The 24303-nt window shown below is 42.2% G+C and overlaps 2 protein-coding genes and 3 non-coding genes across 5 annotated transcripts in view; 1 reads left to right on the top strand and 4 right to left on the bottom strand.

Moving 5' to 3' along the window:
* Window positions 1–2869: 2869 nt before the first annotated feature.
* On the bottom strand, window positions 2870–8129 carry RPS12 (ribosomal protein S12). The gene is made up of 6 exons (XM_088451562.1): window positions 8074–8129; window positions 7884–7931; window positions 5858–5974; window positions 4265–4367; window positions 3710–3811; window positions 2870–2959 (listed from the first exon to the last, which is right to left on the bottom strand). The coding sequence occupies exons 2-6, from the start codon at window positions 7895–7897 to the stop codon at window positions 2897–2899; spliced, it is 399 nt and encodes a 132-aa protein (XP_088307688.1). The 5' UTR covers window positions 7898–7931; window positions 8074–8129; the 3' UTR covers window positions 2870–2896.
* LOC148543044 (small nucleolar RNA SNORD100) lies at window positions 3881–3966 on the bottom strand. Its single transcript, XR_015872893.1, has one exon. It is a non-coding gene; the product is annotated as a small nucleolar RNA SNORD100 (small nucleolar RNA).
* Window positions 4442–4512, bottom strand: LOC148543043 (small nucleolar RNA SNORD101). Its single transcript, XR_015872881.1, has one exon. It is a non-coding gene; the product is annotated as a small nucleolar RNA SNORD101 (small nucleolar RNA).
* LOC148543042 (small nucleolar RNA SNORD101) lies at window positions 6054–6124 on the bottom strand. The gene has a single exon (XR_015872887.1). It is a non-coding gene; the product is annotated as a small nucleolar RNA SNORD101 (small nucleolar RNA).
* A 4840-nt stretch (window positions 8130–12969) lies between the features above and the next one.
* Window positions 12970–24303, top strand: part of SLC18B1 (solute carrier family 18 member B1) — a 69080-nt gene continuing 57746 nt past the window's right edge. Inside the window, exons 1-4 of the mRNA XM_088451556.1 lie at window positions 12970–13008; window positions 15045–15223; window positions 17311–17406; window positions 18627–18700. Of these exons, the coding sequence (XP_088307682.1) occupies window positions 15050–15223; window positions 17311–17406; window positions 18627–18700 (344 nt within the window). The 5' untranslated portion in view covers window positions 12970–13008; window positions 15045–15049. The remainder of the gene's footprint in view (window positions 13009–15044; window positions 15224–17310; window positions 17407–18626; window positions 18701–24303) is intronic.

Below are 24303 nucleotides of genomic sequence, written 5' to 3'. Positions count from 1 at the left end.
TTCATTTGCAGGCCAAAACTGGGTACCCATAGTGATCATGTTTTTACAACTTCAGGGGGGGGGGGGGTCCTGCAATTTTTTCCAGATAGATGCCTATCTGTAGTAGAGTTGGGATTCCGGACGCCGGTAAATAAACTGCATCAGCAGTTCATGATGCTTCGCATTTGGCACCTGCAAGAGATGTAGGGCCTGATGAAGAGTAACAACTGCATGCCAAACTGCAGTTATAACTTGTCTTCACTAGGCCAAAAAAAAAAAAAAAAAAAATCAGCATATGAATAGCATTATACAAGCTGGAATTAAAAAAAAAAAAACCATAGGCAGACTAGCTGGATTCGCCCCTCACAGGCTACTAGATTTCCCTTAGTGTCGACCACTATAGTTGATCTCTAATTATTTATAACACTATACTATTACAAGGTATGCCATCAGCAACAGCAGAAAAAGTACTTCATTTAAGCAAGGGAAGCACATCAAATTTGAAACCATGTTTTTAATCATTTGTAAGACATTTGCTATCGGATATCAATAAAACTGCTCCAATACAGCAGAAAATGCCTGCTTTGGAAACAGGATTTAAACATAAGCCTACAAAAGCATTTTATATGCCAGTGATTAAGGAACCACTAATCAGTGGAACATTCACAATTTTGCAAAAGCTAGTGCCAGGGACCACCCTCGGAGTGCACACAAGTCTCTGTACTGGTCAGCATGTTGGCAACTGCATAAACACGCTATTACAGTAATCAGTCTACATTAGAACACCCCATCATTCATGACTACCACAACAATCTAACGTGCACATGCCTTTGTTTATGCAAAAGTAGCTGATGCTCGTTGAAGTATTTGCAACACATGAAAGTGCCATTTGGACCATCTCAAAAGTCACAATAGACTGGCCTGCCGTGCTCCTGTGCGCAACATTCTCAGTGTTTTTAAATAGATGAAATGTCAATAAGTCTCTGGTGGTCTAGCAGTGACTTATCTAGTACAGCAGTTCCAGTAGCTTCATTGAGGTCCTCCAGGTGTGGTGGTCATGTGATGTACAGTGAATCTAGCAGTAGTGAATATGCCTAACCCCCTGTTGGCGACATAACCAATGTTGACATTGTAAGTTAATTTTTTTCTGGGCCTTCCACCATTTCATTTAGTATGACAGATATTTCTAAGCAATGTCTGATCTGTCACTTAGGAATGAAAGCGTCAATTTTCTATATGCAATACTGCCATATCTAGACTTAGTTATGAAACCTCTATGCATGCAGTAACTGTTTACTAATCTGAATAGAGTAAATGGGCACAGTATAACAAACTATTAATACTATTGTTATAGCAAGCATAGTGTTCTACTGTGAACAGAATAATTAAGACTGGTGTACTAGGGCATTAAGACTTAAAATTATAAAAAAAAAAAAAACGCAAGCACATTTTAATTAGATTCATGATTAATAGAGCAGGTCCTGTAGTATGAGACCCCTTGGTAGAGAGCTTGATCAGTACTATTAATGCCTACTTCCATTTTTGAAATTGAAAACTTAATGCTGCATCAAACCCATTTTCATCTACACCCGTCTTAGACTAATGCGGCCGTAAAAATATCTCTCCACACATGCCATGCTATAGGTGTCCACATACATCTACCCTCAGTGCGCTAAGTCACATTACACAACACAGGAGCTCCGTGTGACCTGTAGCACAGAGCACGTTTTTGTGCAACTTCACATTGAAGTGAGTTTTATTCCTATGATGCGAATAGGACGCACAAACAGCTTCTGCTGATTAAAATGATATGCAGCTTGTCTATATTATGTGTGACTGCGGGTGTATCTGCATGCAAACGCAGACACTAACATAGCATTGTAAGCAGGTGTACCTGTGCGAATAAGACATTTGAAGGTAAAAAATAAATACAGAGACGCTCTGCGCTACCACAACACAACTAGAAGGGTTGTGTAATGCAAAAGGACGCTAGATGTAAGAGGACACAGCTGTAGGTTTAGCTTTTACTAAAAATTTACCTGTAGTTTTATTTCTACAGGAAAGAACAGCATGAGTGGCCTCAATATCACGACAGCCTGCAATTCATAAAGCCACATTAGACAGCACCATTGTAAAGTGCTGTGACAGTACTCTCCTCCAATAAGACCAGATATGCATCACAGAATTTGGGTGACTGGCAGATCTCTTCAGCCATTTCAGAAGAGGAGCCAAATGTCTCAAGTTGCGCCAGACGCGTATTAGAAAGATACAAGTGAATGATCAAAATTTTGCCAACTTATCAAACCCTCAACTGCTCATCTCTTGATATAGGCTTACAAGTAAGGCTCTTCTCTCGTTAGGTCTTAAGGTGCATACACACACGATTTTTTGAACGATTATCGTTAAAAAAATCGTTCACTTTCTGAGTCAAATGATGAACGATTATTGTTCATGCGCGTTCACATTTGTAGTTTGTAGTTCAGTCAGACTTGTCAATTCAACGATTTTCATTAAGTTAATATGCAAAAATCGTTTGTAGTTCATAAAAATCGTTCATTACATTTAAATGAACAACTTTAGTAAACAATTTTAGTAAATTTTTTTCAAGGTAGAAAATAGTTTACTAAAATGGTTCATTAACTAAAACGTTGTGTATGCACCTTTACTACGGTTTCATGTTGTAGATTGCAGGCAATCTACAAATTAATACCTCAACTCAGGCATAGAAGACACAAGAAAGGACGTCCAGCCAGTATTTGGATGTACAGGGTGTTTAGTAGAGAATGATGATCATTGAGGTGTAACCCTCCGCCCCCCAAAAAAATATATTTTTTTTTGGGGGGTGGAGGGTTACACATTTTGTTTTTTGAAATAAAACAAGACCAGATAATCACGTTCAACACTTTTATTCAGATGTTCATTTCTTGCACTTGAAATATTCTTCAATAACATCTTTGGCCTGAGACTCCTTGCCATAGTCCTAGAACAAACAGATAAACACATAGGTCACTTTGAAGAGCACCAACACAAGCAACATGGAAAAAAGGGACCAGGGCGTAGCTAGCCTCCAACAAATTGCAATGTTGCCATTTTCAGGGACCTTAAATGCCACATGAAGGCCCCAAGGCTCGTACGATGGCCTCATTCTTGCCACAAAGCCGGAGCAAGGTCTGCAAGACATTCAGTTTTGCAGCAGCTCAATAGTGGCATAAGTCATTGTCTAGCTCAGAAGGGTAGGTTTGTCACTGTCAAAACCACCAGCCTTTGTAAGTGACCCTGTCCTACTTAAAGCTAAGCTACCGCTGTCTTTCCTATGTGTATCATAGCACTGTTGTACCACTAGACAATTTGAATCACTTTCCCTTCTCAGTAAAAGGTAGAGGAAAGTTTTACGTTTGAAATAAAATAAATAAAAAAAAGTTTGCTTTTTGCCATTGGTAACGAGGGCAACTCATCCTTAAAATACATTGTTTTGGTGGTTATCCGTTAAGTGGAGATCGGCCACAAAAACATGCACCACCATTTCAGAACAAGCTAAGCAGGTGTTGATTCACCTGCCCAATGTCCTTTTCATTTAGCAGCAATTTATAGACTAGGAACACTGGCAGCTCTGATAAATAGTGGTTCCTGGTCAAGAATATCTCACCAACTATGTATACTCGTCACTTTACTTGTGAATGGAACACCTAAAAAGCAATTAAACAGCCCAAAGCCTTTGCAAGTACCTTACCTTGACAACTACACAACTGCAGCCAACCACCTTGCGGGGTTTGCCTTCTCTGTCAATCTTACAGAGACCAACCCACTCGCCAAGCTTTTTGCTGTCATCAACCTGAAATTCAAAAACCAAGTGAACCTTCATTTCACGACATATACAATAAGAGACCTTCAAACAATGAGAGCTGTGATCAGAAAATTTTGGGTAACAATTAGGCGTTTCTCCTCATAATATTCAGTAGAGGGAGCCAAATCATCATCATGTACAGCTCAGTATGGAATATATATTTTACAATATTCAAATGCTAAATTATGTACTTATACAAGCAATACCGGTTTTATTTTTCAACTCACATTAAGTCAAATAAATTATGGTTTAATTTATATTATTTACAAGGTCAATACAATATATTCAGGAAGCATGTGTATGCATATGTGAAGTTGACCAGGTAGTCTGTATATAGAATTTCACACATGGTCAATGGGAAACCTATGGTATCACACACAATTTATTCCATCCTTCAGTCCAGCCAAGAATGGTGCCATGCAAGCTCAAGCAACAACTCACCTTTATTAGATTGATCTGATGCTCCGCACAAAGTGCTTCCACCAATTTCACATACATTGGTTCATCACAGTTGGAAGCGAGGACACACAGATGGGCTTGGCGTCTGTAGAACACATTTATAAAATAAGGGCAAGTCTAGAGATTTAAGGAAACACTTATTACATCATTTCAAATCAGGCTTGTCAGTTATACTTTCTCACTCATGCAGAGTGAAGGGGTATCCGACTTATTGAAATCATCATCCAAGCACTGCAACAAACTATACAAGTCCATTCATTTTTAAAGTGGTTATAACAGCTTGAATTTTTGTACAAGGTATAAAAGGTACTTTATGAGGCACACTGGAAGCTAAATTAATCTCCCAAATTTAGAAACCACTTTTACAATTTACCAAGTGAATGAAGGCAGTGGTAATATACTTCTATATTAAAATCTAGAACAAATATTACACCAATAGGCTCTATTCCTAGGAGATGCTTCATAAACAAATTAAGCCCCTTAAAAGACATTTAGCTTAATCACAAAGTAATATCCACAATATCCTAAATTTAGAGACTTTGTTTAATACATTATAAATTAAGTATAAAGGATCGCTGCCAGGCAGTTTAGCAAATTAGAAACGTTTACTAACAATGGTTCATGGTTTTGCCATCGATGACAAAGTGGAACCCAATTTTTTTTTCTGGTCCAGATAGTGCTTAGGACCGCCTCCTGGCAGCCCGCTAAGTCCCACGTCTTGCCAAGTACATGGTAGCCACGGCCATCGAGTGGTGCAAGCCATCTATGGTTCAGCCATCCCTAGTCTATAACCCTATACGACCTTTACTTGCTAAATAGCATGTATTTGGTCTGGTATAGGTTGTATTTCAACTACTAATTGATTCTGTATGAGTTATAGAATACATTGAATAAGTTGGTCTCCTTAATATACGTCTATCTAGATTAACTTACAAAATTCTCAACTGCACCCTATGCCATGACTAAAAATAGTACTCTAGGCAATATTCGACTCTCCACAACATTTAAACATGCCAAGGAAAAAGCAATCAGTGTTAGATATCCCATTCCCAATTTGTTTTTTTTTTGGGTGCATCCTACGAAGTTGTGGAAGACCGCTTAGAACCAGATTGAGCACCACTTCCAAGACAGGGATCATTTTACTTATGGTAAAATACAGCATGCAGCTGCAGCCTCCATGCACATTCCCAACTGCTGCCATTTTAAAACAGCAGACCACATTTCAGGATGGGGTAAAAAGTTTCACTACATTTGATCAGACAAGAATTTAAGGGTTTGTACATAGAGCTACACATGGATTTGCACTACATTTACAAAGCTAAACACAAATTTTCCATACCTCAACAGACATCTAGCCGCTACCACCTATCCAGCATGCAAAGCCAAAAGTGAGCTTATATTTGAAGATGCTGCACATACATGGTACATGAGGAGCTGTAAAGCTACTAGTCAGTACATATGGCAAATGCATTTTATCTATACATTAGAAGTGTGCCATATAGAATATGAACCTGCACATTGATCACTACATGGCTCCAGATCAACTGGCAAATACCATTTAAGGCACAAACTTACTTGTCAAGGGCCTTGGCAGCTTCACGAATTCCACGAGCTAGGCCATCATGTATAAGTGCGGTCTTTAGCACTTCTTGAAGAGCTGTGTTAATATCCATTGCACCTCCAGCAGAAATGCTACAAACCAAATAAAATAGACATTTTAATCATTAAATTTAGCAGGGCCACTGAACTAATCAATACAGCATTGCTACAGGCTTGTCAGATTCTGTTTATCACTCAGAACGAGTGAAGGGGTATCCGACTTGATAGTAACATCATTCAAACACTGTAGCAAGTTATGTTTACATATACACATCACACAAAGCATGTCTAAGCACAAAACGGGAATAGGTCATCTTCAATTGCCTGAATAAAAAAAAAAAAAGTAATTGCAGCAACAGACTTTACAGCAGGCCAAACTTGCACAAAAAATTTGTTCAAATTCAGGCTTAGAGCGAGTCACAAGGAGGGCGAAATGAGGTGCCATTGCCAACGTTTTAACATCATGGCAACTCACCCTGTGAAAGTTAATTGGATTGACCCCTTCATGTCAATGGCCTCAAATGTTTTATGTACTTTTTTTTTACTATATGCTTACAGCCAGTTGGATTGCCTGAGTAAACTAATTCTCCAAAAGCCTCACCAAGACAATCGCAGTGCCATCCCCTAGTGCACGGGTGGGGAACCTTTTTTCTGCTGAGGAGAATATATATATGAAAATACACACACACACACACATATATATATACACACACACACACACATAATGTGTGTATATGTATATATATTCTCTATCATACACACTTTTTTTATTATTTTTTGCAGGCCACACCCCCTCCATGTGATGTCACACAGGCAGGGCCACAATCACCAGTGATTGCAAAAACACCCTGAGTATCCTGAGGATGCTTAGGGGAGCTGTAAGGGTAGTGGTGTGACTGAAGTGCCCTAAGGACACTGCAGGTGGCACTGCTGCATAGAATCTGGCTACAGAGTGCCATTCTAGACACCCTGCTAGCCAATTGTGGCTAGTAGAAAAATGCTCTAGGGACCAGACCAAATGATTCCGGGGAGCCTTATACAGCCCCATCCCTGCCCTAGTGCCTAAAGCTATCCTCCGCACACCATAAACCTACCCTCCCCAGGGTCAGGATGCAGACACCAGGATTCTGACAAGCATCAGGAATCAAGCACCAGCATTCTGAGCGCCAGAATCCCCAGTGTCAGGATATAGACCGCATCCAGTGAGATGCACACCTGGATTAGACAGTGTCCGCTTTACATTCTACATAGCTAGCTACCAACTCATGGAACAAACAAGTACACAAAGGGGCAATGCATCAAACCTTTGAGAGGGGTAAAGTAGAGAAGTTGCCAATATCAACCAAACAGGATGTAGTTACGAGACCGGTGGCCTCTCAACACCAACAAGGGAGTTAAGCTACGCATCGAAATACAGATGCCTATCTTAATCCCAACACCAGAATCCGGGACATGTGCCAGAATGAATGTAAGCCAGAGAACCCTTAACCGCAAGAGGTGGATAGGCAAGATAATTGGGTTAGAGCCAGGTTTGTTTGTTTTTTGGGAGGGGGGGGGGGGGGTTGGGCGTTAGGCATTAATGTGGAGAGTTAGGCTACAAGAAGGGAGGGTTAGTGTACTTGCCCGACCCCTATTGGGATAACCATGGGGATGCCACTGTCTTGTGACAGGTGGCATCCCAACAGCAGGCATTACATACCGATCCCTAACCAAACAGCTTCTGATTAAATAGCTACTTAATTGGCAGCTAGAAGCCGATTGGTTGTGTGCAAATAATCTACTCTTCCCTCTCTCGAAGGTTTGATACATCTCACCCTGAATCACACTCCGCGATCATGAGCGGGAGTTGCACGTTGTGCACTATGAAGCTGTGTGTATGCGATGTGTGTAAGCACTAGGAGTACAGTATGCACAGGAGTGCAGAGTAACCCGCCAGCAATAGTGGAGCAGGTGTGTCCCCCCTCCCCGCTGGAGCCCTCATAGAGCGACATCTGCTACTCACCCTTCCTCGGCCATCCTTGATGTCTAATGGATGTTCGGTGACAGCGCGCTGTAATACAGACAGAAAGGAGAAGCGTTAGCTGCACCCATCACGCCGCCGCAGCTCCCGGGCTCAGGGAGGACGGGATGCCAAATATCTCGCACAGATGATACCGGTCACCGTGCTGTCCGGCAGCTCCGCCATCACTTACCCAACTAACTTCACTGCATCCAGGAAAGAGAAAGAAACGTGCTGACGTCACTTATTTATATCTCGCTTGACGGGGAGGCGCCATGAAACGTGAGGGCAGAGGCGAGCAGTACGTAACGTGCGTATCAGGTCACGTTGTCCGTTACCCACCATGTTTGTTGATGGCATTTGGTAAAAGTCTAGTATTTATTTATTTTTTTTAAACTAAACTTAGTTTTTCTATAAGCGTTATACATGAGACTAGTGAAAGTGCTACGTAAATTTGTACAGTATTCTCATTATCAGTGCCACAGTTCAATAACCATATTGTTTCTGAGCTAATTCACTTTGCATGATAATTAATATATATTGGGGCAGATGTATGAAGCTCTGGGAAGTGATAAAGTGGTGAGTGATTAACGACCAACCAATCAGCTCCCAACTGTCATGTTACAAGTGTGTTTGAAAAATGACAGTTGGGAGCTGATTGGTTGGTCGTTAACCACTCTCCACTTTATCACTTCCCAGAGCTTCATACATCTGCCCACTGTAATTTAGTAACTCAAAGTCTAAAAGTAAAATTTGTGTTATTGAGATTACTACTGTATGTCTGTATCTGTAGTGTCTAAAGTGAGCTCCTGCAGTTTTTTGACCTATGTTATAAAATTAATCACTGCCCTGATGCATCTTATATTTTATACTTCTAACACATTTTGTACATTGGTCACAAAACACACTGATTCCATCCTCATATCCCACTTTTCCCATCTTATGCAGTCAATAATCTTCCATTGACTATCTGCTATGGCATACGGAGCAGCTATTACATTAATGGCCTTATGATTTAAAGTAGTCATTCTTCTCCTCCTTGGTCCCTTTAGAAAACGTATAGGAAATACATGGGTGAGAGGGGATGTGCGGTAGAAAAACTGCAAATGCTATCCCACTTGATAAAGAGCACACCACAAGTGATGTAGGCATGGAGATCGGAAGCCGAAGTTACATTGATAGGACAGAGATGCAATAGTTTGGAAACAGCAGAAATTCATGCGGTCGGTGTAAATAGGGCTGCAGGTTATGTACAATACAATGCGCAGCCTTTTGTCAAAATCTTAAACTTTTCAATTCTGTGTCCTGTTAAGGACCCGTGGGCCTTTCTAACCTACTACTCACCGCCAGACACCGGTAAACATTCTGCAAAACTGACCTCCCATATTCTGGTCGCAGCTAAATGCCTCATTACCAAGAAAAAAATTACATACCAGCTACATGACCAAAGAACACACCGTTACTCAATTCTGGCTATTTCAACAATGCCAAACCTCTTGCCTTCTATCCTATGTAGGCATGACCCTGAGCCCTGCCTTTGTAACTTTTTGTTACCAGGAGAAATGTACCTGGGACCAGACTATTTGGAGGCTTCTTCTAAATTCCCCATTTTAAGCAAATGCTTAATTATTGCAGTGTCTTCCACCACATCCCCACTCTTTGTCCTCCAGACTTCTTTCCTGGTTTTCTTCTCATGTATTGCTGTTGTTCTTAGAAGTATACTGTAAAATCTCAAATCTTGTTTCTTCAAAATACACAATTTATAATTGCCTGATTCTTAATAAAAAAAACAAACGTTATTTAACCACTTCACTGCGGAGAACGAGTGGGACTCTTCCTCTGTATATACATAAGGATTGTTGTGATGAGCCCCACTTGTTCTCTATTTGATGGACGGGCTTAATTTTTTAAGGGGAGGGGTTGTTCTACCTCCTTTTTGTATTCACATATTAAACGCTCAATTATAATAAATAAGCTGCAGGATGGTATTGCCAAATGGGCAATTGATTTTCCTACCACACCCCTCCAAACCATACTCACTGCCCTTACATGCCTCAATAAAACTGTAATTTCTGCCTCCTATGCGGAGATGCATTACAAGTTACTACACCGTGCTTATATCACCCCTAAATTGCATTGTCTGATGAGTGCATCGTCCGACTTTAATTGTTTTAAGTGTCAGACACCTGAGGCAGATCTTTATCATTGTATGTGGAGTTGCCCAGAGGTCACCAAATTTTGGACTCTTGTTCACAAATATATAAAAAAATACCCTGGGCCTCACTTTTGCTATCTCCCCTGAATGGGCCCTTTGGGACATCTATCCGACTCTCCCACATTCGGGACTTTCCATGGGGCATCGCATTTTTTTGGCCAAAATTACTGCGGTAGGAAAGAAAACAGTCCTTTCCCAATGGGTCTCCTCAGCAACTTTAACCCTAACATTGTTAATGCCACGAATTTCCTACTTATTCCATATGGATTGGCTGGAAATGTCGATTAATAAAGAAAATAGAGAGGAGAATTTTTTTTCCGTCTGGCTACCATATGTACGTACTTTATCTTCATCTGTGAAGGAAACCCTCCGTAATGCTGTAGTATTAACCTCATGGTACAGTCTAGAAACACTTTTCTTGGGCTGTCCTCCGTTCTAAATTATTTATACCCCTTTTCCACCAAAATTCCGGGTCTGACCCGGAGTTGGAACAGAGTTCCTATCCGGATCAGACCCGGAATTTAGCCGGCGCCGACTCATCGTGACCCGGAATACGCTGTTCTCACAGCAGGGTTTCACGGGCTACGCGCGTGTTAAACCATGCTATTTACCTGGGTTGGATTGCCGGGTCACTCGACCCGGTGATTCAACACTCTCCCCTTTTACATCAGGGAGCTGCCCGGGTTAACCCTGCAATAACCCGGGTTTTAGCTCTGGTGTAAAAGGGGTATTACTTTTCATCTCTCTAAATATCGTCTAATGGAGAACATATTTCTCCTTTAGACCATATATACTCCTACATGATTGGTCAAGTTATGTGCAGCTCTCTCACTCTTTTTGTTTGTTTATTCTGTCACATATGTGAATGTATTTATTTTTCTGTATATGTAAGTAATATGTTGTTCTCCAATAATATAAAAAAAAATAGTAAGAAAGGAACTTGATGAGCAGCCGGTGAGCTGGTGGAGGAGGACGCTGTGGAAGCTGGAGAAGAGACTGACTTCAGCATTTTGGGGTGGCGGAGGAGGACAGGGCTGCCAGAAGATAATGTAATTATTGGACTAATTAAGATAATTGGAAGCTTCCAGTAGCATAATTAATCATTTTTTTTTAAATTCCCACCTGCAATTGCATATGCCCCAAAGTCACTGATTATGTCCTCCAAATCTATATTCTCCACCACCTTTTTTTTCTGACCCTAATCTTCATCCTAACCCTCTCCTTGGTGCCTAACCCTAATCCTCCCTCCTGGGGCTAACCCTAACCATCAGGTTAAGTGCCTAACCCTAACCTTCCCTTCTAGTGCCTGACCCTACCCCTCCGGTAAGTGCCTAATCCTAAAAACACACATAAAAATTGTCAACCACATTTATGTCTACTATTTTTGGGTCAACCTTTTGTACCTGTCAACCTTTACCCTCATCGACATTTTCTGTGTTGACCTTTTGTTCCTGTCGACCTATTTCTTTTCTAATATCTGTTGTCTATATAGACATTGTCAACCTTTTTACTGTCTATCTATTGACTGGAACCTATATTATTCCAGGCGGCACTGATACTTACATCTGTACCAGCAACATCTTACCTATGAGAACGAGACTCACCTCAAAACGGTAATAAAGAAACCGGATCAGAAGAAATTTGCCTCATCACTAAACAATACCTGGTGTGGAAAATGAGGGTTCAGTTGAAGTTGCTGTGTTACCCTGAGTGCAAACTCCACCCAACGGTCTGGGTCATCCTCAGTCAGGTGTTGCAACATCTGAATCTTGTAGGGGTGCCATTTATGTGTAGACAAAATTCTTAGAATGGCCGTACAACTAATCCCACATTCACGAGACAGGCGGCGAGTGCTACGTTGTGGGCTCTTTGAAAATGATGCCAGCACAGCGGTTGTTGTTGCTTCATCTGTAACAGTTTTTGGTCGTCCACTTTTTGGTTTATCTGCAACGGATCCGTTTTTTTTAAATTTGGCAAGGAGTTTGGCAACTGCACTGTGAGTAATGGGTGGCCTATTTAGGGGACGTTGGTTGAAATCATTTGCAATAGCACTTGTGCTTCGTTCTCCAGATATCGAGACAATGTCAACACGTTCTGTTTGTGTTAGTGCCATTGTCATTAATGTCACTACCTTCAAAAGAAAACTCAGTTAAAATTTAAGAATGAATAAAAAATAAGTTAAAACGGAGAACACCATTGTTTTTTCTTATGATATTCTCCATCTCTTTGATATGTCACATGACTACCTTCCCAATTCCAAGATGGCTGACTTCAAGATGGCCACCATACTTGTGACATCCCTAAAAAGGTTTCCTCCACTCTCATATCATATGTGTAGACACTGGATTAATATTTCCTTACTGATTTCCTTTTTATAAGGGTATTTGCACACTTATAGACCACCCTGTAGTTCGAATGCATTGCTGGAGGCTGAGCAGCAGATACAATATAGACAGGTACTGAAATGGCTTATCTTTATACCGAAGTTAAACTAGTCCTGTAATTTTTATTTTTATCTTTTTTTAATCAAATTATATATCTATACTGTAACAATGCAAGCAACACTTTTATGATTTATGCAAGTTCATGAGTAAACACTACAGTGATTACTGTCATTAATGCTGCTGAGGCAATATATTCCTTTGCTCACACTTTACTACTGTATGAATTACAAAATGTCATACAAGTAGGTGCACATGGTGCAATATTTGAATACTAGTGGCTGATAGTATCACCAATCATTAATAGACATTAGATACACTAGAAGTAAGTGAGAGGTGGTGAAATTAAAGAATGAGCTCCTGCTCCATGTGACTGGAGGATGATGAGATCACAAGGGAGGGCCGTGTGGAGGAGGCTTTGTTGCTGCTCACATTACTGCTGCTGAGCACGAAGAGTCAGAACGCAGGAAAAGTAAGTGTGATAAGTGGGGAAGGAGACAGATTACCAGCTAGGTGAATGCATCTACATGACAGCTGCACCTCTCACCATGATAGCAGTCTGTGTGAGTGTGTGTAGGGGTCACTGACATTTTAGTAACGGAAAGAGACAGCAGTCTCCTGTACACCAGTAACATGTCTGAGACTGTTACAGAGTCTCTGTTACAGAAAGTGACTGGGGCCAGACTGTACAGACCGATCAGCAACCAATGTCTCCTGTTCCTGTCTTGTGCTCCATCACTCACTCCTCAGATTAGCGGCGGGGCAAACAGGGACAGGAACAGATGTTAAAGCCCAGCCCATCTCACTATGGGAAACTATGTTTGTTCTGGCAATAGAATAGTCTTTATCTGTTTGCCTAGTTATAGATCCAGCAGGAACACTGTGCATGCTTTATCTGCCTCTCTGTCACTTTGCGTCACTTTCATGGTGCATACACACGGTCAGATCTGTCAGATGAACGATTTTTACCAATGATTTTACAAATGATTTGAACGATTGAACGATTTCAGACAGTAAAATGAATGAAATCGTTCAAATCTGACTGCAAACACATCAGATGTCAGATATCGTTATCTAACATCAGATATGAACGATTTTTAAAATCGTTATCGTTCAGATCTGACAGAAAATCTGACTGTTTGTATGCACCATCAGGCGTTGCTGCTTTTATTGTGTTATTCTCTGAGCTCAGTCATTACTGGAAACTATTTGATTCAGCTGTCAGAACATCTCCCTAATACCCCTTTCACACAGAAAAGCAAATTTCTGGGTCAAGCATTTGGTCCTCTTTCTGTGCGAAACGACTCGGGTTGACCCTTCACACAGAAAAAGGACCTGTGTTGATCCGCAAATTACCAGAGACCGCTACATTGCTACCGGGTTGGGGTACAATACAGAAATCCATTCTGCACATGTGTAGAGCGTCATTCCTCTTTAAACACCAGGACAGAGCAGGAGGAACGTTTGCATGGGATGGGACCATGGGGTCTATTTATCAAGCAGTGAAAAGTGTGGAGAAGTGAACCAGTGAAGAAGTTGCCCATAGCAACCAATCAGCTTTTAAGTAGCATTTATCAAATACAGTCTATAAAATAATAGGTAGGAGCTGATTGGTTGCTATGGGCAACTTCTCTACTGGTTCACTTCTCCACGCTTTTCACTGCTTGATAAATAGACCCCCATGTAAAAGCCCAGCAGGTTGCAGTCGACTGTTTTTTTTTTTATAGTCATTGCCATAAACCCCAGAAGTCTTCATATTCATTGATTTTTCTAGTAATTTAGTTTTATTTTGTAAGATTGTCTCATGCATGGTAAAGACGTTTCTGAACAGAAAAATTGCAAGCAGCAAGAGATACTTTCTGTAATTTAATACAATCAAATAGACAAAATATGGAATCGGTATGAAATACTGACGGCTGAATAGCCGGCGGTTCTCATAACGATGCCGAAAGCTAGATCAGCTACAATAACAACTGGGGCTGGTGTAAGTAACTTAACCCTCCCCTGTCCCCCTCCCCTTAACCCTCCATTGGTGGTGCCTAACCCTAAATCCCTCCTGGGGTACCTAAACCAAACCCCTCCTCCCCACATCCTAAACCTAACCCCTCCTCCCCACATCCTAAACCTAACCCCCCAGAGGGGGTACCTAACCCTAACCGCCCCCTGGTGGTGCCTGTTCCTAACCCACACTTCCCGCAGCCTAACAGCCACGGGGAGGGGGTGCCTAACCCCAAATCACCCCAAGGGTGCCTAAATCTAACCCTCCCTGCGGCTAACGCTAATCTGTACCCTGCTTACTTTTGCATTTGGGATGCTGGCTGTTGGGATTGCAGTGTGGGGCTAAAGAGAGGCGTCGGATTTCGACACCTATCTTTAGTCTCGGGATGGGTTTCTATTGTCTGAATACAGACTGCCGGCATCCCAGCCGCCGGTAAACTAACTGAATCCCACAAAATATATTCTGTGCTTATTTTTCTAGTGTTTACTGTACTTGTGTTTTATTTTCAGATAACATGTCCGAAAATTGTACCAAGATGCCTGAAAATGCTGACAACCTGCCTGAAAATAATACGGGCAGTGCCAGAAAACTATCCCGAAACCAGATCTTAACACTAATTTCGACTGCTACACTTAACTTTAGCTCCATGATCTGTTATTCCATTTTGGGACCCTTCTTTCCTCAAGAGGTATTTTGTATAATTTGATCTATGGGCCTGATTCTGAGAGTTACACTGATGCAGTCGCAACTGCAGTCTCTTATAGTTCGCATTTGCAAAAAAATATGGTAATGCCTTCCAAAGCTTACCCAAGCACAGGGACGCCCATTGCTGCCTTCTCATATCCGTCCTAAGCAGTACAAAAGCGCAAACATCGGTAACACATGCATGCCTACCCTCCCGGTTTTCGCGGGAGGCTTTCGATTTTTCGGGTAACCCCCCGCACCCCCGGAAGGGTAGGCATTTCTCCCGCATTCTGCCCACTTCCTAGTGAAGTGGGCAGAAAGAGGAGAATACCCGCGGCGATCGCGGGTCTCCGTGAAGGGGGCAGGGCTTAAGATGTGATTCTGCATGAATCACAGCATTGGCCCCGCCCCTATGTAAATTTTACCCAATCGCAGCAGTTTTACAGTACGACTTTCATGCATATGCAATGGCTAAAAATCGCTTGATCTTTGTAAATATCAACATTGTGTAAATATATATATCAGGACCTATGTGTGTAGCATGGGTCATGGGGGTATTGTTCTATTGTACCAATCAGGGGAGAGCTGGGGATTTTTTTTTTTATATTTGAATATGAGATATCATACAATAGGGATTGTATACAATGGTGTTCATAAACAATTCTAGTTAGACATTACCCAACACCCCCAGTAGCAATAGATCCCCCAACAGTGAAATTATCTTCTCTGCTGCAGCTGATAGATCATCCTAGCAGTTCCCTACCTAGAAGTGGGAGAACTGAAGTCCTCTTCGTGAATATTTGTTATCGCACATGGGACCTGATTCAGACCCGGTCGCTAAGGGGCGATCGCTTGCTCTGAGCGATTTTCGCCCATCTGCGCATGCGTATAATTTGCAGTGCGCGTGCGCAAGACAGTCTTTGCGATCTGTTTTTGATTGCTTGTAAGCCACTATCAGGTCGCTACTTTGAGTGACAGATAGTGCCGTTTGTGGGTGGTAACTGGGGAAGGTGCTTGTAAACGAGGGAATGGTGTTGCGGACGCAGGCGTGTCAGGCCGCCAAAATGCCGTTTAAAGGATGTGCATAATTAGCAAAGTAGTGTCATTGGTCACGTCACCTGCTTTTATTTCAGGCCGCACTGATCGCTGTGCTTGCGGCGGGTTAAGGCAACCTCAAGGGCTGCGAGCAGCTCCGATGGCTCTCGATGGTCCCGATTCATCCTACATTTCCCGGAGATGACGTATGTTACGAGTGGCAAGGGGGCGTCTATATACACTTGCGAGCGCACTTTGCCGTAGCTCGCTAAAACAGTGGGCGTCCTTACGCGACGCAGTGCGAGCCCTTCATTTAAATATCTGGCCCCTTTTTGCCAGCGAGCGGCCGCAACTTGCGAGCGGGTCTGAATGAGTTCCATGGGTTCCAGAATGCTGCATACATGGCATTCTTGGGAGTAGAATTTGCAGTAATGTCAGCAGTCAGAGAGAAATCCATTCTGCACATTTGTGGAGCATCTTTATCTTTACTCTTTAAACAAGGAGACAGAGCAGGGGGTGCATGGGATGCGACCATGTTAGTAAAAGCCCAGCAGTCACCAGTTAAATTTTGAATGGAATGTTGAATCCGCATTCATGTACAGTATTCATCTCAAGGCATCCCTGAAGAACAGTATGCTGTGTATTTACTGAGCATACCCATATAAGTATATTGTGTGTTTTACCAAGGTTGTGAATCCTGCAGGCAACATGGAAATGGATGTTCAGACAAGTTGGTTAAATGAAACAGCTTTAGCCAACTTGTCTGAGCAACTCTGAAACTTGTGTTTGCTTACATACATTACCAGTACCAGATTTTAGATGTATGGCCAGCTTTAGTATTAGTCACACTTCGTGCAGTGAACCACTGTCTATTTTCAGAGATTAGTAGCAGTTTGCATTGACTAAAGATCTGTGCACGGTGCAAATATAAATTACTAATGTGTACAAGTGTTCACATATTGGTAGCAGTAAAAACAAATTAGGTGATAAATCCAAATATATTTTCCCAAAATGTATCAATCCTCTGTTTTTTTTTCTTCTTTCTATTTTTAATAGGCTGTGAAGAAAGGCGTTAGTAACACCGTGATTGGCCTCATATTTGGGTGTTTTGCCGTGTTTAATTTTTTAACTAGTTTAGTACTAGGAAAATATGTAAGTATGGCTGTCATTTTCTACTTGCAATTTAAAAAAATTATTTTAATCCACAATGTTCTTTTGTTTTCTTTTACAATTTTACCAGCTTTACACAGAAGTAAGTTATACCTCTCAATTAAGGGCCTGATTCAGAGATGGATGCAAATGGCATCGCTGCTGCAATCTTAAATCCTGCGGCTGTTCGGAAAATTTCAAATGTCACAGCTTCGGGGATTTGTATTGAGATGCCCGCTTGCAGCATCTCAAATCCGCCACTTGTGTACAAAGGTGCAACCATCGGATGCACATCGGTCGATCATTAAACTTCTGAGTTGAATGGCCGTGCAGAATGTCAATCAGAACTATGGCCCTCATTCAGAGCCGGACGCTCTGAGCAGAGCGCTCGCTCTGAATGAGGGCCGTCCTCCATAAAAATGGAGCGTCCTCCTGGACACTCGTATAGCTGTGGGTCACCACCCACAGCACATACGAGCGTGCAGGATGATGGTCGCGATGGTCTTGACCATCGCGACCATCGCCAGTGCGACCAGAAGCCTGTGGTCGGGGTTTTCGACCACAAGCCCTGGAGTGATTTTGGCTCTATCAGAGCCAAAATCACTCCCACTGACATCACTAGTGATGTCAGTGGGGCCGGCTTCAGACGGTAGGCGTTCCCTTGGGAACGCCTCCGTCTGGCAGGCACGCCCCTGGCACGCCCACCAAAGGGGGCGTGCTGTCAATCAACATCGACAGCATGCCCCCTTTGATCAGACACAACGAGCGAAGGAAAGTCCTTCGCTCGTCGCGTCTGGCGCATGCACACGACGGAGCTCCCTCCGTCGTGCGCATGCGCAGTGCACACCATCGACCCACTTGCGAGCGGACAGCCGCTTGCGAGTGGGTCTGAATGAGGCCCTAAGATCCCGGAGCTTTAACAACTGCATACAGGATTGCAGTCGCAGGCTGAGACATGTCCCCTAAACGGTTGTGACGCGCCTGCGATTGAGTCCCCATTGCGGTCCCTGACTGTCAATCACTTTGCAAATAAATCTTCTCTGCGACCACCACTGTAAGACCATTGTGATATTTCCATGAAAGTCGGTAAAAAAAAGATGCGTGCTCATAGACATGTGTACATAAGAAGACTAGATAGTAACAGCTACATGACTGTACTCCATACTCAATTAGTACTATATTTTTGAGGAATTGTACCAATAATGTGTTTTTAAACATTACAGCTTGTGCAGTTAGGAGCAAAGTTTTTGTTCGTATCTGGTCTGTTCATATCAGGAGTTGCCACAATTCTTTTTGGGTGAGTTTCCAATTTACCTGGATATTTTTGTTACAAACACTTCTAAAACTCTCTTTTCTCTGCCTTGAATATAGAGGTCCTTCATGTTGCAGAATATGCTTCTTTGATCAGTCATCAAACACAGGGAAAAATTACATAGAATAACTTTAGTATGAACAGTGCAGGTACATACAGACCTAACTTGTACAAAACATGGAGAGTAGGGATGGCCATCAGTAAATGAAAGTTCGCATCAATCAATGTTTTCAGCACAATGACGATGGTTTTCCCATTCTATAGTAGGATTGCAGGTGGTGCTGACACTTTAGTAACAGCATCACCTGCAGTCCTTCCAGTGTAACTTTTCAAGCAATTGTAAGGCTGGCCACATATCAAAAGATTATCTGTCCAACCAGCCAACTAGTTGATTGGTTGGAATGAAAATCTGGTAAGGTATGAAAGCAAATGACAATCAACAATTTGCTCCCAAATGACGGAAAATGGACAAGAACTGTTGTTTGAACAAATTGTTTAGATCAAACATTTAACAAACTTGTCTGAACGTCCATTTTCATCTGTTTTCTGGCATTTAGGAGCAAATTGCTGATCATCATTTACTCCTATATGTTACCAGATTTTCTTTCCAACCAATCAACTAGTTGGCTGGTTGGACAGATAATCTTCAGATGTGTGGCCAGCTTTAGACCAAGGGTTCCCAAACGCTCTTGGTTCATGGCCATAGTGTCTGTTTTTTTTTGTGGCACCCCTTTGCTTTGTTTTTTTTTAGTATGGTACACATGGGTCAGACCGTAGTCCCCATTGATAACTCTCCTGCACTAGGCTGCATTAGGATGTTAGCACATAGCAACAATTCATAAAATTATGCAGAAACTAATATTTCTACATAATTTTGAGAAAAATGCTAGTTACATAGAAGAGATACATGCAAATGAGGAAAAAGAAAGGTCAAACACACATAAAGATGATAAGACACACACATGTGCCTGGGCCTACATGGATACATATATTGGGGGCTGGATGGACATGGTGATATACATACTGGGGATGGACAGACATATACACTGGGGCTTGGAGGGACATGGTGACACACACACATACTGGGTCCTGGAGGGGGACATGGTGACACGCATACTAGGGCCTGGGGGACATGGTGACACACTAGGGCTTGGTGGGGGGGGCACCTGGTGACATGTACACTTGAGCCTGAGGGGACAGGGGACATGATGACACATACTTTAGCCTGTGGAGGAATGGGGGACAGCTGTACAGGGAGGTACAGTACTATAGGAAGCTGAGGAGCTCAGCATAGGGAGGGCAGCATCTGCAGAGGAAGCGTTTCACACTTATGAAAACAGAGATCAGGGTTTCATCATAGTGCAGAATGCGGGCAGGGGAATCCATCACTGTCAAAGCCCGCCCCCATTCTTCGTCAGCACTAGCAGCTCCCGCTCCACCCAATACCATGCCGCCACACACAGGCACTGATCACCAAGCCCCCTACGGACCAGACTGGACCTCCCAGATCACGGCGCACAGTTTAAGAAACACCATCTTAGACTATTGATTTCCAACACACCTTCTCTCCTTCGGAGGCTTACTCCATTAAACCCATCTTTCTAAAAAAGTGATGTCTTTCTCCAAAAGGTCTGTTGTCCTGCACAGAAAAATTACTTCCCAGTATGTAGCAGGTTGATATAGGTCAATTGTTCTTGCTGTGCTTTTCCTTTCTTTTCTCTGGTTGAAGGCCTTACATCTTCTGTGCATAACTGTATGTTTTTATCTGCGATACCTGTCTTTTCACGGAATTCAGTTACTCATTCAGCAGGTGTATTAGTTGTCTCTTTGGAGCTCCAGTTCTACTCTGCATGGAATGCAGTCAATAGGTCGACAGTCATTTTATCACCACTGGACTTTCCCATCGCCATTATGACTACAATATTTAAATGGTATTTCATGCATTGTAATGGTGTTTCTAGTATAACTGTAATCATCCAGGAAGTAGCATTTAAACCCTTTTGGCATAGTGGTGCCAGGAATGTGCCGACAACATGAGCAGTGTCGACAATTTCAACCTGCCATATCTATTCCTTCTGCACTTATGATTATGAAGGCCAGAACACAATTTCTTTGTTCTTCAACAAAAGTCATGCTCTTGCTTATGGTCATCGTCTGTGTTTGGATTTTTCATTCTGTATCCTCTGGAACTGCCACTGTATACAACCAGTATTCTATCCACTGCCCAGTTCTGCAGATTGCTGCTTATTTCCTGAGGAATTTAAACAAACTCTTTACATCCGAAATCTGTGATGTGTTTCATGCTAGGTTTTTTACCATGATAAAGTTCACATGGAGTTTTCTCCACTGTCCTGGATAATAATCTGTAACTGTCATGGCGGTTTCACACCAGTACTTATCAGATATTTCCAAAATCTGATTACATGCACCTGATCATTTCAGTCAGGGTTCTCTTTGTTTCAGATACCCTAATTTGGTCTGGTGTATATGGTCCTATGATTCTCAATACTGAGCTGTCTTAAGGTGCCCATACACTGTGCAATTTTTTTTTTTACACGATTTGGTTGTCGATTGTTATGACCAACTGCGTAAAAAGTGCGTTTTCCGGGGACGATTATGACACACGTCCCCGGCGTCGTGTATCGGCATCGTAGATAAACTGAACCTGCATAAGATTTGACATATCGCGCACACAGAACGATGTCATGCACGATAGAGATGCATGTAGCATGGACCAGGGAGATCAGACACACAGCACAGACGGGATCAGAAAGACCCGTCTGTGCTGCTGCAGTAAAAAAATAAATAGAAAACTTATGTAAAAAAAAAAAAAAAGATGTGACCCCCTCCCCAAAAGAGCAACCAGCCCAGGGCTTTTAGCGACCCAGTGCTGGTTGTGCTTAAATACAGGGGACAAACGACGTAGGGGTCCCCTGTACTTAAGCACAACCAGCACCCGGGCTAGGCAGAACCCACCCTGGTTACCAAAATACGGGGGATAAACGACGTAGGGGTGCCCCGTGCTTTGCTCAGCCAGCACTGGGCTCTGATCCGGTCCTGGTTCAGGAAATACAGCTTTTTGCTATGCTAATTCAGCCTGAGTATGTACACGCACAGTGTTTGAATTTGTTTCAGCAATTATAATTGCCATATGACAACCTGCATTAGCTATTTAGTTTTATAAAACTGCATCCTTATTTTTATTTTGTATTCTTTTTAATATATGTATAGGCTAGCATGTGTTTGTACTAATAAAATAATGTGTTAAGTATACTCTCCAGCGCAGAATTTTTTGGCTTTTTGTTCATTATTTTCATGCAAGTAGCAACACCTCATATTATTCTGCTGCAGGAGGGTATTGAGAGTTTCCCAGCAAGTGAGGATCAGGTGCTGAGAGTCATTAATTAGATAACGACAGATTGGCCATGTTCGGGGATGAGGGAGGGTGCCTGCACTGAACGACATATCCTTCAGTGTAGGCACTACAGGGGCTGAGGAACGACTGTACAATTACAATGTTGTAATCCTACTATCGTTCCACTATCTACTAGTGGATATGCAACTTAAGACTGTAGGCACTCCCTTACATGGTGTATTTGCTCATTGAGTGCCACACTGCCTCCCCCTCCCTGGGACTTATCTCCGCTAGCCCTCCAAGATAGTGAGTTGCGCTATGCTGACACCGTACCCTGTTCAATTTGCACTGTATTGTACTTATGAATTGTCATTTACACTGTTAATGTGTATATTCCTTGTACAGTGCTGCATAAACTTTGTGGTGCCCTAAAAATAAAATATAATAATTATAATATATTGAACCACAAGCGTTGCTGTGTATGAGATCAAGTGACCTCAATGTTGTGTTTTCAGTTTTTGAATTGCTACACCAATGACATCTCATTGTTGTTGGGAAATCTGATAGTGTGAAATATTTTGTCAAGTCCCCCCCTTTTTTTAAACCGTTTTATTGACAGATTGACAAAGAAATCCAAATACAATGTCAGTTACAAAATATCCAATAGCCTATGAACAGTGATATACAAAATACATACCAACAAAATATAGACAAAAATGTCAAGTCCCTTTTTAGCAGTTATACTGTCTATGTGTCTGTGCCCTAGGAATCTGTGACACACATGAAGACAGTCATTGTATCTGTGTGACTCGCCTGTTGCTTGGCTGTATTGAGACAATACAGGTCTTCCTCCGGTTTTGCTACTGATTTTTTTGAATAAAAATGAAAAAGTATAATATAACAAAATTAATGTGTACAATTTTTTTAGAGCCATGTAGTTTCTTCAAATTTACAATAAAACATATATTTGACATTATATGCAGAAAACATAGCGGATTAAATTTTTAGGAACATTAGTAGACTGGCACTAACTGCATAAAAGTTACAAGAAGCATTGTCATGAAAGTGTTTTTGGGGAAAAACTTACTATAGGTTAATAGTAATAGATTTTAAATCGATCTAAATTAATGTTGTGTTTCAGGGGCTAAATCGCTCATTTACTAACAGACAATTTTTTATATTGATTTTTAAATGATAGTAAATGTGTGATTTAGACCCTGAAACACAACATCAATTTTGAGCGATTTCGATCGATTTAAAATCGATCAAAATCGGCCTTAAGTTCCTTTTCTACTCATGTTGCCTATTTTCCCTACATATATAACGTTCAAAGAAAATATTTATGCCATATGCTATCCATACTTTCTGTCAGGAATCGTCCTCACTCTCGGTGCTGCGCCATGCTGCTCAGTCCTGAAGGGGGATCCCAACCTTGAGGGGCTCAGGGAAGTGCGCTGTTGGCAGACTTCAGGCATGGTGGTGGTCTCAGGAGCCCAGAGATCCGGCGGCGTTCCTGCTGGCTACGGACACTGGACGCTGCCATGTTGTCCTGGTCAGCTGATCGCTATCCCCAATGGCAGCCAGGCTAAGGTCCAACTGACTGCACCAGCCAATCACCACATGACCCAGGGTATAAATATTCTTCTCTGACAGCATTTTGTGCCTGAGGTTCAACGCTACTAGACGCCCGAGGCTCCAGCTCCTTGGCTAGATGTTTGCGGTTCACCTGCCGATTCCTGCTGTGGTTCCAATTAGGCTCCAGTTTGTGCTATTGTCCGGTCCCAATACGGCACCACTTTGTGCTATAGTCTGGTCCCAGTCGGGCTCCAGTCTGTGCTACAGTCCAGTTCCAGTCCCAGCGTTTATTTCCAGTGCACCTTTCTGCCAGTATTGTCCTGCAACATAACATCAAATACATCCCTCATCCATGAGGAAGAGCTACATATGCCCTTCCCTTCTCTAAACCTCCCAAGCTATCAGCGACCAGGTATCAAGGTCTCTCCCGGAAAGTCCAGAACATCTAGTCCTGACACTTTCCTACTCTCCCGCAATGGCTGGGAGACTCCCGAATCTCTGGTGACTCTCCCAGATGCCTGGAAAAGTAGGCAAGTCTCCTGAAAGCCGCTTGATGCAGCCCATTTATCTAGTGAAGTAAGCAGTTTGGGCGGCTTGATGATGCTATTCACTCTGACTCGCGTCATCATGGCCTTGCCCCTGCTTTACAATGTGGGAC

Source organism: Taudactylus pleione, unplaced genomic scaffold (genome assembly GCF_031769625.1).
Source record: "Taudactylus pleione unplaced genomic scaffold, aTauple2 ptg000006l, whole genome shotgun sequence".
Lineage (NCBI taxonomy): Eukaryota > Metazoa > Chordata > Amphibia > Anura > Myobatrachidae > Taudactylus > Taudactylus pleione.
Note: the sequence above shows the minus strand (reverse complement) of the source record. Positions and strands in the feature narration are given on the sequence as shown.

What these genes read in the sequence shown, in the direction of transcription:
- RPS12 (XM_088451562.1), bottom strand. An exon ending in GCTGCCAAGGCCCTTGACAA is followed by an intron (nt 4,368 to 5,857) that starts GTAAGTTTGTGC and finishes TGTGTTCTACAG; the next exon opens with ACGCCAAGCCCATCTGTGTG. An exon ending in ATCAGATCAATCTAATAAAG is followed by an intron (nt 3,812 to 4,264) that starts GTGAGTTGTTGC and finishes TTTGAATTTCAG; the next exon opens with GTTGATGACAGCAAAAAGCT.